General features: G+C 38.0%; 1 protein-coding gene across 1 annotated transcript; it reads right to left on the bottom strand.

Annotated features, from left to right (window-relative positions):
• Positions 1–438: 438 nt before the first annotated feature.
• On the bottom strand, positions 439–13,889 carry LOC121736723 (cytochrome P450 6k1-like). Its single transcript, XM_042128107.1, has 10 exons — positions 13,731–13,889; positions 12,856–13,056; positions 11,900–12,046; positions 11,015–11,199; positions 8,343–8,494; positions 5,238–5,356; positions 4,148–4,250; positions 3,209–3,270; positions 2,366–2,540; positions 439–617 (listed from the first exon to the last, which is right to left on the bottom strand). Exons 1-10 carry the CDS (start codon positions 13,887–13,889, stop codon positions 445–447), a joined length of 1,476 nt encoding a protein of 491 aa, XP_041984041.1. The 3' UTR covers positions 439–444.
• Between the last annotated feature and the right edge of the window lie 3,165 nt (positions 13,890–17,054).

Below are 17,054 nucleotides of genomic sequence, written 5' to 3'. Positions count from 1 at the left end.
TTGACATCAATTTACTCAGTAATGCTTTGTTTTTGGTTTTACGTGTTAAATGCGTAGCTCTTCCTGATGGGTGGAAAAACAAGCGGCATCGGCACGAATAGGTCAGCATGAGTGAGAAAATAGCCTGGTGGGACAGCCTAATATTTGGTCCAATTTAATTAGTATAATCCAAATTCATTATATTAATACTAGATAACTTCTTACATTATTACGTATGAAAGATAAGGAAAAGGCTTTTTCTTAGATTTTGATCAAAATAAGATATTAAAATGCATTATTGGACCAAAATTTCCTATTTCTTTTTGGTTTGTCCTAACTCCAACGTGCATAAGTATTTGATCAACAACAGTCTTGACCCGATATTAAAAACTGTACATCTATAAATTGCTTTACCATTCTAAACATTCCAGGTTTAAAGATTCTCACTTAGATTTTTAAAACATTTTATTTTCTGGATATAAATTTAACTTTTAAATCTTCTCCGGGCATCAGGAACAAGCCTTTCTTCTGTATTTCCGCTTCCGCTGGCTTCGGACTGTTTGGACACGGTAATACTTCGAAATTTAAAATTATCGCCGCTATCGCGTTCTTCAAAGTGATCATTGCGTACCGTTTACCTGAAAATAAAAATATGGACCTTGATTTGGATGCTTGATCCACGATGGACAATCACAGATAATAATCATTGCTGCTTGCTAATGCGTATCGTTGTGGGCGGTGGTAATCAACCGTCTCTAATCGTCTGTCATGGGCCATGGCCTTATGTTAACAGTTAAGGTGACGCCTTGATAATTTGGCTGCAGCGATATCGATTTTTCTCAACAATGACTGAAGCTAAGAAATTAAAGTTAATTTAATGATTTCTTAGGTTTACGCGAGTATCACTCATTATATTACAAGGTTCAAACACTTAATAAAAGTGCTCCGCAACAAAATCCGTAAGTGTTTGAACCTTGTAATTATAATTAAAGTACATTGTCAGTATTCATCATGTCTCTATCTTTGAATTACCCATAGCATAACATGATTGGCAAACTTTTATAACACAGAATAATTCATCAAAAAGACCTCCAAAAAATAGGGATTCTAATTTTGCCAACAGAGGAGAGTGATTTAAGCTTCCAAAATATATAGATATATTATATATAGATATATAATATATTAGTTCAAGCATACCGACACTGTAATTTGCCCATAGATTATATGAAATATATTCATCATTTTTAAATTACGCGGCAAAAACCATTTTGCCCTTCTTGCTTGCTTACGCCCTTTCCATTTCTTGTTTTCAATGAGAGGCCGGCCCAGCCTCACATAGAAAACAAGCGATCTAAAACATATCCAAAACGATCTGTCACTATATAAACCACATAGGGGCTAGGGCCCGTAGCAATATTCTTTTGATGGGGCCCTGTCAATCAAATCTTCAGGTTGTACTTAATTTTAATAACCTACCTACTTATTGTAAGCAGTGTTCCAACACTAACAACTAGACCTAAGCTAGTAAAATTTTTTCGTCTTTCAGCGCTGCTACTTTCACAGTGAACTCTACAAGGAACACATACACACCCTAAAGTATTATCACTTATTTTTGTTACGCTACTGACTGCTTATAAGTTAAAATATAATCTATGATGTCAGAAAATCCTACTGAATGAAAACTTGCAGTCGCAAAGCTTGGAAAACCATCCGGAGAACTATTATTAGTAGATGTTACAAAAATATATTAAACTAGATGACACCAGCAGCTCTGGTGCGACAAAATTACCGCACATTTTTCCGGGATAAGTATCCTATGTCCTTTCTCAAAGCATCTCCAGACCTCAACAAAATCGGTTCGGATATACCTAGCGGAATAGAGCAACAATCTCGAGCTGTCAAACGTAACCGAAATTGGTTTCATCTGTGTGTAAAAATATGTGTACGTATACAAGCATGATTGAACATGATTTCTATGAGATTAAATGTGCGGCACGTGCCGACTGGACGTCAAAAAAGAGTGCTGCTGTCATGTATCACACGTCTCTTTTTACCACGCAGTGTAAATCTCTCTTGCTCAGCGGGGCTAAAATGGTCGCTTTGAAGAATCATATTATGAATCATGTTATGATTCATTATTTTAAAATCGCAAAATGCAAATCTGCTTGCAATTCATATTTAGTAATTCGTACTAATTTGACATTTGTCAGTTTGACAGTTTTGACAATTCATTTGCTGAATTGATTGAGAGGAATTGCTAAATGTGACCATTTTAACCCGTAGGCCTTTGTTTCTCTATTCCGCTAGGTATATTAACTTTATGGTTCGGACAGACAGACACACTTTCGTATTCATAATATTATTATGGATTAATTGAAATATTCACCAATGCATATCCTAGGTCCATCTCCGAAGGGCATATACGTGTAAGGTATACTCTCCGCTGTGAATCTCTCCGGGTCGAAGGTGTACGGATCTGGGTAGAACTCCGGGTCCACCTGCATGCCCACTCCGTTCACGTACACCGGTGTACCAGCCTCGATCGTCAAGCTGTCGTCGACCTTCAGTCAATCAACAATATGCTTAATAGAGACACAGTAGGTGGTAAAAAATATTTTTAATCCTGACGAATGCGGGGTGTTATAAGTTTGAGGCGCCTGTTCATGCGTGTGACACAAAGATGAACAGGCCATTTAGCCAAAACTTTTTCGTTATCGCTTCGTTATAGAATCGCCAACCAAAATATATGGAATTGACATAAGCGTTCGTTAATATGACGTTGACGTTCGACTTGTCTTATGCAATATCAACTCATGAGTGATAATACTTTAGGGTGTGTACCTGTTCCTTGTAGAGAGTTCACTGTGAAAGTAGCAGCACTGACCAAAATTTTTTTCACTTTTGAATGGGGAAACACGTGACGCTCGGGCCTTTGTTCATACAAAAGTGAAAAAAAAAATCGTCTTTCAGCGCTGCTACTTTCACAGTGAACTGTCTACAAGGAACACAGACACACCCTAAAGTATTATCACTTATTTTTGTTACACACTGTATAAAGAAGCGATAGAGAAAAGATCTTGGCTCACCTGCCAGGCGTATCAACAAATTGAAGATTCAAACCTTCTCTTATCATATTATACAATTTCCTATACTACAGCACCCATCACTTAATACATTTTTCAAAACAATAAGTCCAGCTTTCCAGCTTTTACAATCAATCATAGCTAACCTTGTAGTCGTGTAAAGCCACTCTGTCCAACCACGCCATCGGTGGAAACATTCTGAGGGCCTCTGAAAATAATAAAATTATGAGTCAAAGTTATACCTTATGTGCTTGTATCTAGTCTTTAAGCCTAACAAAAGTAAGAAATTATTTGAAAACATCTGCTTTTGTAGCGATATCCGTAGTCCGTACAGATGGAATAGACATCGGTAGAATTTCGTAGGCATCAGTAAAGTTTTCATAGAGATCTGTACAGTTTTCGTAGACAGCTGTTCAGTTTTCGCAGAGATCTGTACAGTTTTCGTAGAGATCTGTACATTTTTTGTAGACAGCTATTCACTATTCAGTTTTCGTAGAGATCTGTACAGTTTTCGTAGGCATCAGTAAAGTTTTCATAGAGATCTGTACAGTTTTCGTAGACAGCTGTTCAGTTTTCGTAGAGATCTGTACATTTTTCGTAGACAGCTGTTCAGTTTTCGTAGAGATCTGTACAGTTTTCGTAGACAGCTGTTCAGTTTTCGTAGAGATCTGTACAGTTTTCGTAGACAGCTGTTCAGTTTTCGTAGAGATCCGTACAGTTTTCGTAGAGATCTGTACAGTTTTCGTAGACAGCTGTTCAGTTTTCGTAGAGATCTGTACAGTTTTCGTAGACAGCTGTTCAGTTTTCGTAGAGATCCGTACAGTTTTCGTCGACAGCTGTTCAGTTTTCGTAGAGATCTATACAGTTTTCGTAGACAGTTATTCAGTTTTCGTAGAGATCTGTACAGTTTTCGTAGACAGCTATTCAGTTTTCGTAGACGACTGTACATATTTTCGTAGACATCTCTGCGTTCTAGTAGACACCTGCACGCATATTTCGTAGGCACCTGCACAGCGGGGCTAAAATGGTCACATTTAGCAATTCCTCTCAATCAATTCAGCACATGAATTACATTAAAATATTACCTTTAATAACACAGTCTATGTATTGACAATCTGCTATAACACCTTCCATATTGTGGTGTCCATGTTTTTCTTCTGCCACTAAAAGCTCTTGATACAGCTTTTCCTAAAAAAACATTATTATATAATTATGATAACATAATATATTAAACAGCCAAACATTAATATAGCGAACTCTATGTAGGGGACCCATTCACACCCTTAGCGTGTTTACACACGGCACCGCAGCCGCAGCGGTAGCGTATTTCGCCGCCGCGCCGCCGTGTATCCTGGTACGTCTTGTACTATATGATATATCTATTCAGCGGTAAGGGCAAATAGAAACACAAGGATGAGTAATGAAGCGGCACCGCCGCGGCGTTTTAGTAAACAGCCTAATTAACGCTTACCTAAATTAATACTTATACCCTGTATAGTGTATAAGGCAAAGTTTTGAATTTTTGATACACCTTCCTGATGAAAGACATCACCCCCAAGCCTCTACACAACGCCCCCATTTTTTTTCTGGGTCCCACACCCCTTCAGATCTTCAGCGCCCACAAGGGGGCGTTATCGCCCACTTTGGGAGAGGCTGCTGTAGTTGAAACACTCAACGTCGAGCATTATGCCGCGCGCTCTAGTACTGCAATTGGAGAATATAGTCCATCTCCCGGAGTGCTTAGTCAAAAATACATTCGCCAGTTTCGATAACGAAGATTGTCAAAATGTATGGGATTTGTCATCTATACTATCTATAATATATATACAGTGTGTAACAAAAATAAGTGATAATACTTTAGGGTGTGTACGTGTTCCTTGTATAGAGTGCACTGTGAAAGTAGCAGCGCTGAAAGACCAAATTTTTTTTTTCATTTTTGTATGGGGAAACTCGTGACGCTCGGGCCCTTGCCCATACAAAAGTGAAAAAAAAATGTCTTCTTTCAGCGTTCCTACTCTCACAGTGAACTCTCTATAAGGAACACGTAGACACCCTAAAGCATTATCACTTATTTTTGTTACACCCTGTATATATATATAGCGCCTAGACTAATAGACTAAAAGGGTCAATGACCGCTACCGCCTCGTTTAGAGTACAGTATACTTTTTACTCTACCTGTTGTCGAGGAGAGTGTGCCAGCAGGTATGTGATGTATGTGAGAGCGGAGGAGGTGGTCTCGTACCCGCCCACCAGCAGCGCCGCCGCCTGCGCCATGATACAGTCCTCGGAGTACGCTGCAAAAGATTATAATATTGGCTAATGAGCAAAAGATAAATACTGGCGTCCCCGTATACAATTTTGATTGATGGTAGGTCAGGAACTAAAGTTAACGCAAGTTGAGGGCCCCGTATTATAACTGATATGGAAGATATAGCTGTACCTAGCCCCTAAAAATTGAGCTATCGAGCAAGATCTGTTGGAAGATGACGCGACTGAGACCTTCTTAGTTATTAAGAAGATATTAAGTTGACACTTGTCAAGAAAATATTCGCCCACTGACTTACAACATAATTTACTGAGCTACGTCTGTGTACATTATTTTGGTGTATATTTCTTTCAATAATATATTATTTATATATTTTAGAGTTCTCGTGTATAATTTCATCAGGTTATGGGCCCAGCACGCTTCCATAGATCGTTTGACAGGTATTTTGAAATTTTCAACAATATTGGTCTAGCAGTTTTTGAGGAGTTTGTATATCTATACTTTTCTATACTAATAATATTATAAAGCGGAAGAGTTTGTTTGAACGCGCTAATCTCAGGAACTACTGGTCTGATTTGAAAAATTCTTTCAATGTTAGATAGCCCATTTATCGAGGAAGGCTATAGGCTATATTTTATCACGCTGAGGGTCAATTCAGACTGCAACGCGACGAAGCGAGGCGAGGCGCGGCGCGGCATAAACTTAATGTATGGATTTGACAGATTTCAATTGCGTGAAACGTCTTGCGAATCTGTCAAATCCATTTATTATTTAAAAAAAGAAATGCATCTACGCGTCGCGTTGCGGTCTGAATCAACCCTTAGACTAATAGGAGCAAAGAAATAGAGGAAAATGTGGAAAAGACGGGGGAAATTATTTGAAAGGGCTTATCTCACGAACTACTGGAGCAATTTTTATGTTATTTGGCACATATAAGAAGTAGACCACGTGAAGGATCATAGGCTATTTTTTGTGGACTAATTAATAATTTATCTGTGAAATATCAAATTAACGCAGCCAAGCCGCGCGGACCGTCTAGTTTATTAATATATTATGTAAAAATGCTGAATTATTTTCGTTTAAAATTCAGATAGTATTATCTAAACACGTACAAAAATGTTATTTTTAATGAATAAATTTAATTTACAGAATGTTGTATATATTTTGAGAATGATAGGCATAATATTACGTAATTAAATACTATACCTATATATATACGGCATACCTACATAAATTAAAAATACATATATTTCCGAGTACTCATCAGATAATAACTTAATTAATGGAATAGAATAGATAACTGGTAATAATTACACAAAATTAAATAATATATCGCCGTGCCGCGGCCACTGGACGCTTATTAGCATGGAAACCATAGGGATGCCATAGGGTTTCTTTCTACAGAAGTAAACAAACTGACAGTCAGGGTTTCTTTTCTTTCGCTATTTTACTGTGGACGCGATGCGACACGTCTCGGCTAAAATATACGCTACGCGCTACAGAAAACGTCACTTTTATGGTACTTGAAGTGTCGCGCCGCGTCGCTGCTGCGTAGTGTCGCCTAGTGCAGTTCAGTGCGGTCTCGCCGCTTTAGCTTTGGAGGTCGTGTGAGAACCATTTGTCATCTCGCATTTATGAATTAAGCTTCGGCCAAACCTACGCGACCAAAGCGACTGTGAAGCGGGAGCGTCTGCAACGCGGGACGTTCGCGTCGTCAGCGCTGACAAATGATCTACGGTTTCGCACCGTAGTCGCGCAGGTGCGTACACCAGCAGGCTTAACATAAATAAAAATAAAGTTTTAAAAAACTAAAACCCGACTACTAAAACACGCTCTAAAAAGTACGAAACAAGAAAACAGTTGTTTCGTACTTTTTAAAACTGAAGGACAAGCCCTCCATATAGGTAATTAAGTGATAGTCAAAAAGTGTGTGTTTAGTTTAGGGTAGCAGCCCCCCCCAAGTTCCGGCCGAGGGCCAAGCATGTGGAGGACATGGTAATTACCTAATTAATGATACTTAAAAAGTGTATGTTTAGTTTAGGGTACAATAATTTCACTTTAATTTATAACTTCGTTCCTATCAAAACTCAACACTGACGACGCGACAACATTTCCAGATGGAGGAGGTTTGGTACAGGTAATTTGATATAAGCAACATTTACCTCCGACCCCCCCCCCCCCCTCCTCCTCCCCCTCGATCCTCCCCTTCTTATTCCCATCCCCCCCTCCGATCCCAATTTTATTATATGTATTTGTATAGATATTGTATTGAAGTGATTTATGAATTCTTGCAATTATCAGGTGATTGCTCGTAAGCCCGTGAGAAATTGATAATAATGTTTACATATTTGAAATGTGCTAATAAAGCTCTTTCTTTTGATACCCCACACGAAATTGTCAGGAAAAATATTTTTTTTTTGTTCTTTACTTTTAGTCCCCTAGATGGTGCTACAGTCAATTTAACGTGATGTCATGCAGCCTATAACCAGCGGACAGTCAAGAGGCTTCTAACGACACCTCATTTGTCCAAATGCGTTAAGTAGTTTTAAAGTTACGAGGGAACAGATGAACATCCATATCCACATACATACATACATACATACAGGCCAAAATCATAACCCTCCTTTTTGCTTCGCCGTAGTCGGGTAAAAATAAAATACGTTTATTTCAGGCTTTTTAACCCATATTTTGTTAGTAAACAATAAATCTAAAAACCATGTCAGTACTAGTTACAAAAATAAATTAGCTTAGTATAACAACAGTAGACACGGGAAAGAATCGACATACTGACAGATTTTATCGACAAAATTGCGGATTTCCAATGTCTATCTATCACTTTGTCTATTCTTCCGTAGGAAGAAACCGTTTCTATGGTGATCACTGATCATGCTAAGCCTGCAGTTTCGCGTTGCAGACGCTCCCGTCCCGTGCTCCGCGTTACTGACGCGTAGGTTTGGCTATGGTTTGGCTGAAGCCTTAAAGTTTTTCCTAACTTCTATACTCACTCAAATTACCTTTTTCCTGATCCTGAGATTTCCTCATCATCTGCATCAAGATCTCGAGGACAGTCTTCGGGTCCTTGTTTAATTCAACGCTTTTTGCTTTAAACTTCGCTCTTAATATACGCCGCAGGAAGTCTGTCGATTTTTTCGGTAGGAAATTTACCCTGAAATAGAACTTACATAAAATTAGGTTTTGTTGCAGAATAAAGTATCGCCGAGGTTAAATGAACCTGCTGCCAAATAGCGTTTAGTTGACGATTGCCAGCGATATTAGAACAAAACTTTAACCCTTAATTCGACGGTTTTTTTTTTTTTCGCGATTTTTATTTTTTTTGTTCATATACCTTTCCTTTAGTCTCTAAAGACGTATCAGAAAAATATAAAAAAAAAATCCCTATTTGACAATTTTCGAGAAAATGATAGTATAGTATATTATACATTGCCGGGTTACTACAAAACACCCTTCCATTATATACGTATAGCCCGCTATGCAACTCTGATTCAGAGCACATTACATTTCATTTTTTTTTAGAAATAAAAATAAATTTAAAAGAATTAATTGGTTTTAAAGCTAAGTTAGGACAAATAATAGCTGTTTCTTTGGCTTGTTTATCAATTTACTCAAGCAGTGACATTTATTGGGGATGAAACATAGAGGTACTTATAAGTTTCTGCTAAAGATAATTATAAATGTCCTTTTTTAGGGTGTTAAATGTCCACATAGAGTAGTAGCTACATTATAGACTTAATTTCAAACATAATTTTCTACAAATTGGAGGTTTTCTTTATGGATTTTAAAATTAATCAAAATTTGACTACTAAGAGCATTCACAGATAAAAGCTTCTGAAGCTTCGAGTAAAAGTATTTATCAACTGGCTGATTTCAGAAAGCATTTAGAAGACGCTTTTAAGGTCCTGATCTGTAAAAAAATTGAAATTTCAATAAAATACAACTATATAACTTACTTATGGCTGGTTGGCAAAAGCGCAGTAATGACAGAAACTTTGAAAGCTCTAACAAAATGTTTCATGACCTATAATGGAGTCATATACCTAGAGAACCATAGGATAAACATTGGAAAAGATAATATTATATCAAAAACCGATTTATTAGCCATCTAAGTACCTACTAAAAGTGTTTTAGTCAAGGTGGTTGGTGAGGGTTTTCATCTAGAAGTAAAGATCAATTAAATTTTACTTGTAAAAAAAGCTCAGTTATCGTGTCCAGCTATACTTTTGGGCCATTAAAAGGCCTTTCATGTATTTTTTGTAAAAAAAATCACTGACAACTAAAACTAAATGCCTTAAACTAGCAATTTACCAATTTTTACAAAATTAGGAATATCACAAAAACTTTTTTCAGTAAACTACATCTCACTCAATGAGGAAAAGAAAGCTATGTAAGAGCTTAGAGTGGGTAGAAATATAAAATTCCTAGAATAACCAAAATATTCTTCATAGACCAGTACAAAAGTAAGCTAAGACTAAAGAGGCCGAACAATTTTCCCACAGATATTATCAAATCTGAGACCAAATGTCAAAATATTAAGTATAATGAAAACCATGGACAAAGTTTAAATCCAATAAGTCCAACAGCTCCAGCTGCAGCAGTTCACAAAAGGTCCAGATGATAGTACCGACTTCACCTTTAATTCGACGAAGTGAAACTCGCTATACATAGAATTCCGTAGTGCGATTTCAGAGAAAGCGGCAAAATATAATCGGCTAAACGTATAGCTTAGGCATAATTATAGGTATGATATAAAAGCAGATTTGTTCAAATTATTATTTAGTCGCATGATTCAGATAGTTGACAATTAATAACTATTGCTAAAGTGTAACTTAGACCATTTTAAATATCTTAAATAACATTATTTAAAAACGTATCCTGCAAACCATCGAATTTTGTTTACGCTTTTCGATTTTTTATATTATTTTTCTTTGAAACATATAAAATAGTATTTTTTTATAAAAACTAGAAGAGTTTTTCAATAGTACAATATAGAAACCTCATTAAAATATGGAATAATTTTCGAACTAGAATTTTTTAAAGTAAACGTATAGCCCGCTATTTAGGGTCGAATTAAGGGTTAAAAAGGTGATGTATAATTAGTTACTTATCATGCTTGAAACTTCATTTCAACTGGTTCAACAATTGGTCAAAACCAAGTCATTAGTCACGAATCACGATACGAAATATACGTATATTCTACAATAGATTCGACTTTGAGCATTACAATTTACAATACTACCTCCCTGAGACTCCCTGACTGAGCGTTCCATAGCAAGTTGACCTCACTGTCTACATAGCATTGGGGCATATAACACGCATCAATATTATCACGATTCCGTGATAATATTGATGGAGTAATAGGCCGAATCGCAGTATCGCAGTATAGTAGGTACTTGTGATTCGCGTGATACTAGAATCATGATAATATTGATGCGCGTAATAACTGCCTGCGGCAGGTAACCTGACATTGACGTTGCAACTTACAAGTTGTAACGTCAAGTTAATATCACGCATTGTATCATTACTCATTACAAGGTGCGCATCGTAATGCTCGGTTCTCTCCCTCACTCATGTAATGCTCGACTCTGTAACGTTAAATTACAAGCGTATGCTCCCGGTGAGGGAGCACCTTAAGATGTAGAATTAACAAGTATAATGTTGTCATACAGACCTAAAAAGCTCAGCCATATCCGGCCAGAAGAATATCGCGCACCATGCCAGCCCGCGCGGCAGGGAAAACTCCATAATCTCCTTTGTGATATCGCGAACAGCGCCCTCGCCGGTCAGCGTCGTGTTGCTGTCCAGCTCCAGCGATGCCGCGCTGAACACGTCCGTCGTGTAGTCGGAGAACATCGTCTGTGAACAGGTTGGACTTGGTCAAAAGGGCTGGTTGAATCTGGTAAGCACACTGGTTGAAACTTCGCAAGCACTCTCGTTTAGGCTTGGCAAGCAGACTGGTTGAACCTTGGTAGGCAGACTGGTTTAATCTTCAAAATCGCTTGGCAAAAACGGCAGGCCGAAGGATATAGCGCAATGTATACAGGGTGTAACAAAAACAAGTGATAATACTTTAGGGTGTGTACGTGTTCCTTGTAGAGAGTTCACTGTGAAAGTAGCAGCGCTGAAAGACCAAAAAATTTTTTCACTTTTGTATGGGGAAACTCGTGACGCTCGGACCCTTGCCCATACAAAAGTGAAAAAATTTTTTGGTCTTTCAGCGCTGCTACTTTCACAGTGAACTCTCTACAAGGAACACGTACACACCCTAAAGTATTATCACTTATTTTTGTTACACCCTGTATAGGACATATTCAATGGGAAGATTAATCGAGGATACGCTATTGGTAGTCCAGTATGTAGTCGGTTCGTTATTGATATATATTCGTTATTGAGATAGACAGTAACACCCTGCAGGCAGATGCATGCCTTGATTACCACCTTCAGTTTCGCCAAGCGATTTTATAGGCGGTACTTAAATAAGTGCTGATATCCCAATTACAAGACAATACAGTGTAGCCGCAACGTCACATACATAATAAGTATTTGGCAAAATTACCCGTAAACTGATCTCGGCTACCCCCTCCTCATGGATCCTGGTCACCAGATCCAGGGACTTGGCTGCGGCGACAGCCTGCACGCTCTTGAGCTTGGACGATGTGAACGCCAGCGACACTCGCTTACGAATGCCCGTCCATGCTGGATCCTGATGAGATAGAATCCAAGTACACACTTATTCAAGAATATTGAAAGGGAATAAAGACAATAAAAGTGCTAAAAACTGGAACTTGATAATCTGCTTCAAGCACAGAACATATTATTATAGGGATAATGTGAATTTTTGCACATTAGAAAAGATATTACCGACTACGGTATTTTGGGCAAAAATATGGCTTCTAGGGCGAAATTATGATGGTTTGCATGATGTCACAGCAGTTTGCCCGTTCAAGGTTTTCTCGAGGCTTATTTCTTTCACCGGGGAAGGACATCTACATAGTTAATACTATGTAGATGTCCTTCCCCGTAATTATAATTTAAGAAATTCCTTTTTAGGGTTCCGTACCCAAAGGGTGAAAACGGGACCCTATTCATGAGACTTCGATGTCTGTCTGTCCGTCTGTCTGTCTCCAGGCTGTATCTCAAGAACCGCTATAGCTAGAATTCTGAAATTTTCACAGATTGTGTATATCTGTTGCCGCCGCGCGCTATAACAACAAATACTAAAAACAAAATAAAATTGATATTTTAAGGGGGCTCCCATACAACAAACGTGATTTTTTTGGCCTTTTTAGCTCGATATCAATAATGGCAACAGGTAGGCACTTGATATTTTCAAAAAAGCCTTAGTTATATGTCTATTTCAATATTTAAGAATAATATTAAAATAAAATAAAAAATTAAGGGGGGCTCCCCTACAGAAACACAATTTTTCGCCTATTTTTCCTCTATAACGGTACGGAAACCTCAGTGCGCGAGTCCGACTCGCACTTGGCCGATTATTTGCTTAACATTCACCTTCGTCAGAAGCAAATTGAGTGAGCCAATGGGATCGCTGGTGCTGGCCGTCATGAACTTATTCCGGAAATTCCCGGAGTCCCGGACGAGGATGTTCCTGGCCAGCTCCGGGGTGTTCACCACCAGTGCCGGTCGCCAGAACAGCCACACACCCACGTACCGGCTCCGGTGCCTCTCGTATATGTCTCTCATCCATAATGACTGAAAAAATATAAAAAATGAGCAAAGGTTTGCAATAGGGCATACATTTCTGACACGCAGTAGAAAAGGACATCATTTCGTGGGAGAGCCATGCTTCGGCACGAATGGGCCGGCTCGATCGGAGAAATACCACGTTCTCACAGAAAACCTGCGTGAAACAGCGCTTGCGCTGTGTTTTGCCGAGTGAGTGAGTTTACCGGAGGCCCAATCCCCTACCCTGTTCCCTTCCCTACCCTCCTCTTCCCTTCCCTACCCTTCCCTATTACCCTATTCCCTCTAAAAGGCCGGCAACGCACCTGCAGCTCTTTCGATGCTGCGAGTGTCCATGGGCGACGGAAGTTGCTTTCCATCAGGTGACCCGTTTGCTCGTTTGCCCCCTTATTTCATTTAAAAAAAAACGTCTCCTACGCCTCGCCGGCGGGCCACTGTCTCTTCGTCCTACTTTTTTTTTCATGTCACGTGCCTCAGTCTCCTGACACCAGACACGATTTTTTTTAAATGTGTAGTTAGGTAAGTACGTACAACGCCCGAGACGCAGTTTTCTCTTCAAAAATCTTCTCGACAGTATGTACCTTCTAAAATCTGTGGTATGTACAGTTGCCGTGGAAACCTCAGGAAAAAAGGAATGGTTTCCAAGGGAATATTATATAATAATAATGTTAAGAAATGCTCACAGGGTTTTTTCTCATTAAAAAGGTTAGGCTTCCAAGAAATGGATTAGGGGGGTCGAACGGGACACCGCGTTCGGCCCAATAGCTCCTCACTTTTACCCACTTTATGTAGAACATGACTAGGACACAAATTATTATAGTCAATAATAAAAAAAACAACATTTTTTTTTAGAACTTTAAGGCTTCTCGCAGTTACGCTAATGGGGCCTTCTTGAGACATTCATAACTTATATTTAGTAACAAGTAGGTACCTACTTACAAGTTTCAGATAATAACCATTAACTATTTATGTATTAACATAAAATATTAATAACATAACTATTTAAGTACCGTACTTATTATAATATTCAAGATTCCATATTATTTTGTTTTAGTTTGAAAAATACCTGCTAAGTATATCTAGGTACTTAATTATTATTCCAGTAATTCAATCCAGCGCAGGAAAATTATTGGATTTTTTTTGTTGAAATGCGTAAATTATGATTATGAAAAAACATTTTAATTTTACATTCAGTTTTAAGAGAAAACGTATAAAAATGGTTAATGCAATATTGCTATAGGGCTTATTACATAGCATTAATGTCCTTTGTGATATCTATACTAATATTATAAATGCGAAAGTATCTCTGTCTGTCTGTCTGTCTGTCTGTCTGTCTGTCTGTCTGTCTCGCTTTCACGCCAAAACTACTGAACCGATTGTAATGAAATTTTGTACACAGATAGTCTAAAGCCTGAGAAAGGACATAGGCTACTTTTTAACTGGAAAAGGGGGTTGTAAGGGGGTGAAAATGCGTAAATTTGGTCAAATTAAGTTAGTTCCAAAAACTCAAAATAGATGGCGCCAAGAGTCCCCTAGATCGCGCTATTGCTTGCTCATGCGTATTTCTATAAGAGGTGGTACCATGTTAAACCGGGTTTTTCGATTCTTTCGATTGTTATACACGTTCTATACTAATATTATAAATGCGAAAGTATCTCTGTCTGTCTGTCTGTCTCGCTTTCACGCCAAAACTACTGAACCGATTGTAATGAAATTTTGTACACAGATAGTCTAAAGCCTGAGAAAGGACATAGGCTACTTTTCAACTGGAAAAGGGTAAGGGGGTGCAAATGCGTAAATTTGGTCAAATTAAGTTAGTTCCAAAAACTCAAAATAGATGGCACCAAGAGTCCCTTAGATCGCGCTATTGCTTGCTCATGCGTATTTCTATAAGAGGTGAAACCATGCAAAGCTAGGTTTTTCGATTCTTTCGATTGTTATACACGTTATTAACTAAGAACTCACCTACCAACTTAGATTAGATATCAAATTCAAAAACAACAGCGCCAAAACTACTGAACCGATTGTAATGAAATTTTGTACACAGATAGTCTAAAGCCTGAGAAAGGACATAGGCTACTTCTTACTGGAAAAAGGGGTTGTAAGGGGGTGTTTATGCGTAAATTTGTTCAAATTAAGTTAGTTCCAAAAACTGGAACAGATGGCGCCAAGAGTCGCCTAGATCGCGCTATCACTTGCTCATATGTATTTTTATAAGAGGTGGTACCATGTTGAGTTAATATTTCGATTCTTTCGATTGTTATACATGTTATTAAATAACTCACGTACCAACATAGAAATCAGAAACAACAGTCTACCAATAATAAATACTAAATAGTTTATGGCCTATGGGTATTGGCTATTGGGCAAAGCTAAAGTTGTGTAATGCATTATGCAGGCTGCATAATGCATTACACAACTTTAGCTTTTTTTTAGCGGTACACAACTTAGCTGCATAATGCAGCTAAGTTGTGTACCGCTAAATAAGCTTTAAAGGGTATAAAAAAGTTTAATTAAAAAAATCATATTATGTGCACACTACACGCCTGTTTTGGGTATTTTGATTTAAGGGGTACCAGGGTTTTAAAAAGCTTTTGACACCAATTTTATTGACACCGCGCGCTATAAACTGAAGTCCACGCGGACGAAGTCGCGGGCAACAGCTAGTTTCACATAAATGTAAACGGGTAATTTTACTGGTACAGAGCATTCCAGTGCCCGTTTATATTATTTCGCATTATATTTACAGTAATATTAACTATAAATTATAATTAAGAGAAAACTTTACCTACTTAGGTTCCTGTACCTAAGTAAAGTTTTTTTGTTTGTAGAAACTAGGAGGTCTCTGAAACTAACTACTGATCCTATTGCGAAAAACGTCCATGACCAATACAATACAGGTGTGACATAGGTAGGTAATAGGTTATAGGTACTTATACAATGTGTCCCGACACCGGTGTCCGATCTTTTAATGTCATGTTGTATGGCATATTTTAGTGACAAATTGGCTTTAAAATTCTTTTTTCTCCAACATTTGAAAAAAAAAATCTCTGGCTTCGTACCAATCTGATCAATATTTCATAAGTAAATCGTAAGGCCCGATCCCTACTCGCGCGCGAACCGCGCGCGACGCCGCGAAATTTCCGCGAAACGTGAGTGTGGATCCGATTCGCATATTTTTCGCACTTCGCGGCTGGTTCCCAGACCGCATCCACACTCGCGTCTCGCGCGCGAACCGTGCGCGACGCCGCGGCGCCGCGAAATTCCTGCGAAGCATGAGTGAGAGATCCGATTCGCATATGTTTCGCACTTCGCGGCCCGTTCCCCGATTGTTGTCGGTTTTCAAAAAAAAAAGAGATTTTTTTAAATCTTTATTTTAATAAGGGCTTTTGCCATACAAGACATGCCAGCATTGTTTAGTGAACAGAATATAATTAATCCTACTTTAATAATAATAATATCATTTATTTGCCAGAGTGAAATGTACAGTTGTATGGTCTTCGTAATATTTTATTTATTATTATTCTTTATACTTTATTACTTTATATACTTACTTTATTACTTTATTTACTTTATGTATATTATATTATATTAATATTATAAAGGCGAAAGTTTGTTTGGATGTATGGATGTTTGTTACTCTTTCACGCAAAAACTACTGAATGTATCATAATGAAACTATACAATAATATAGCTTATACATCAGAATAACACATAGGCTACAATTTTAACTGACTTTCAAAATGGGGGAGGTGTTATGTTCATTTTTTTATATTCAACGATTACTCCGCCGTTTGTGAACCGATTTTCAAAATTTTTCTTTTGGCGTACAGAGTATCATCCCAATTTGGTACTATACTCACAAAAGTGGTGATTTGATGCTTGGAGCCAAGACTGATCGAGGGAACTCCTTAAAATTTATATGGAAACATGTGGTGACTTCGGTTTCGTGGGAAGTAGTCTAAGCATATGCAATCAACAAGTAAGATTTTGCACCAAGGTATACC

The sequence above is a fragment of the Aricia agestis genome, chromosome 19 (assembly GCF_905147365.1).
Source record: "Aricia agestis chromosome 19, ilAriAges1.1, whole genome shotgun sequence".
NCBI lineage: Eukaryota > Metazoa > Arthropoda > Insecta > Lepidoptera > Lycaenidae > Aricia > Aricia agestis.
The sequence above is the reverse complement of the archived record's forward strand: the minus strand, read 5'-3'. Positions and strand labels throughout refer to the sequence as shown.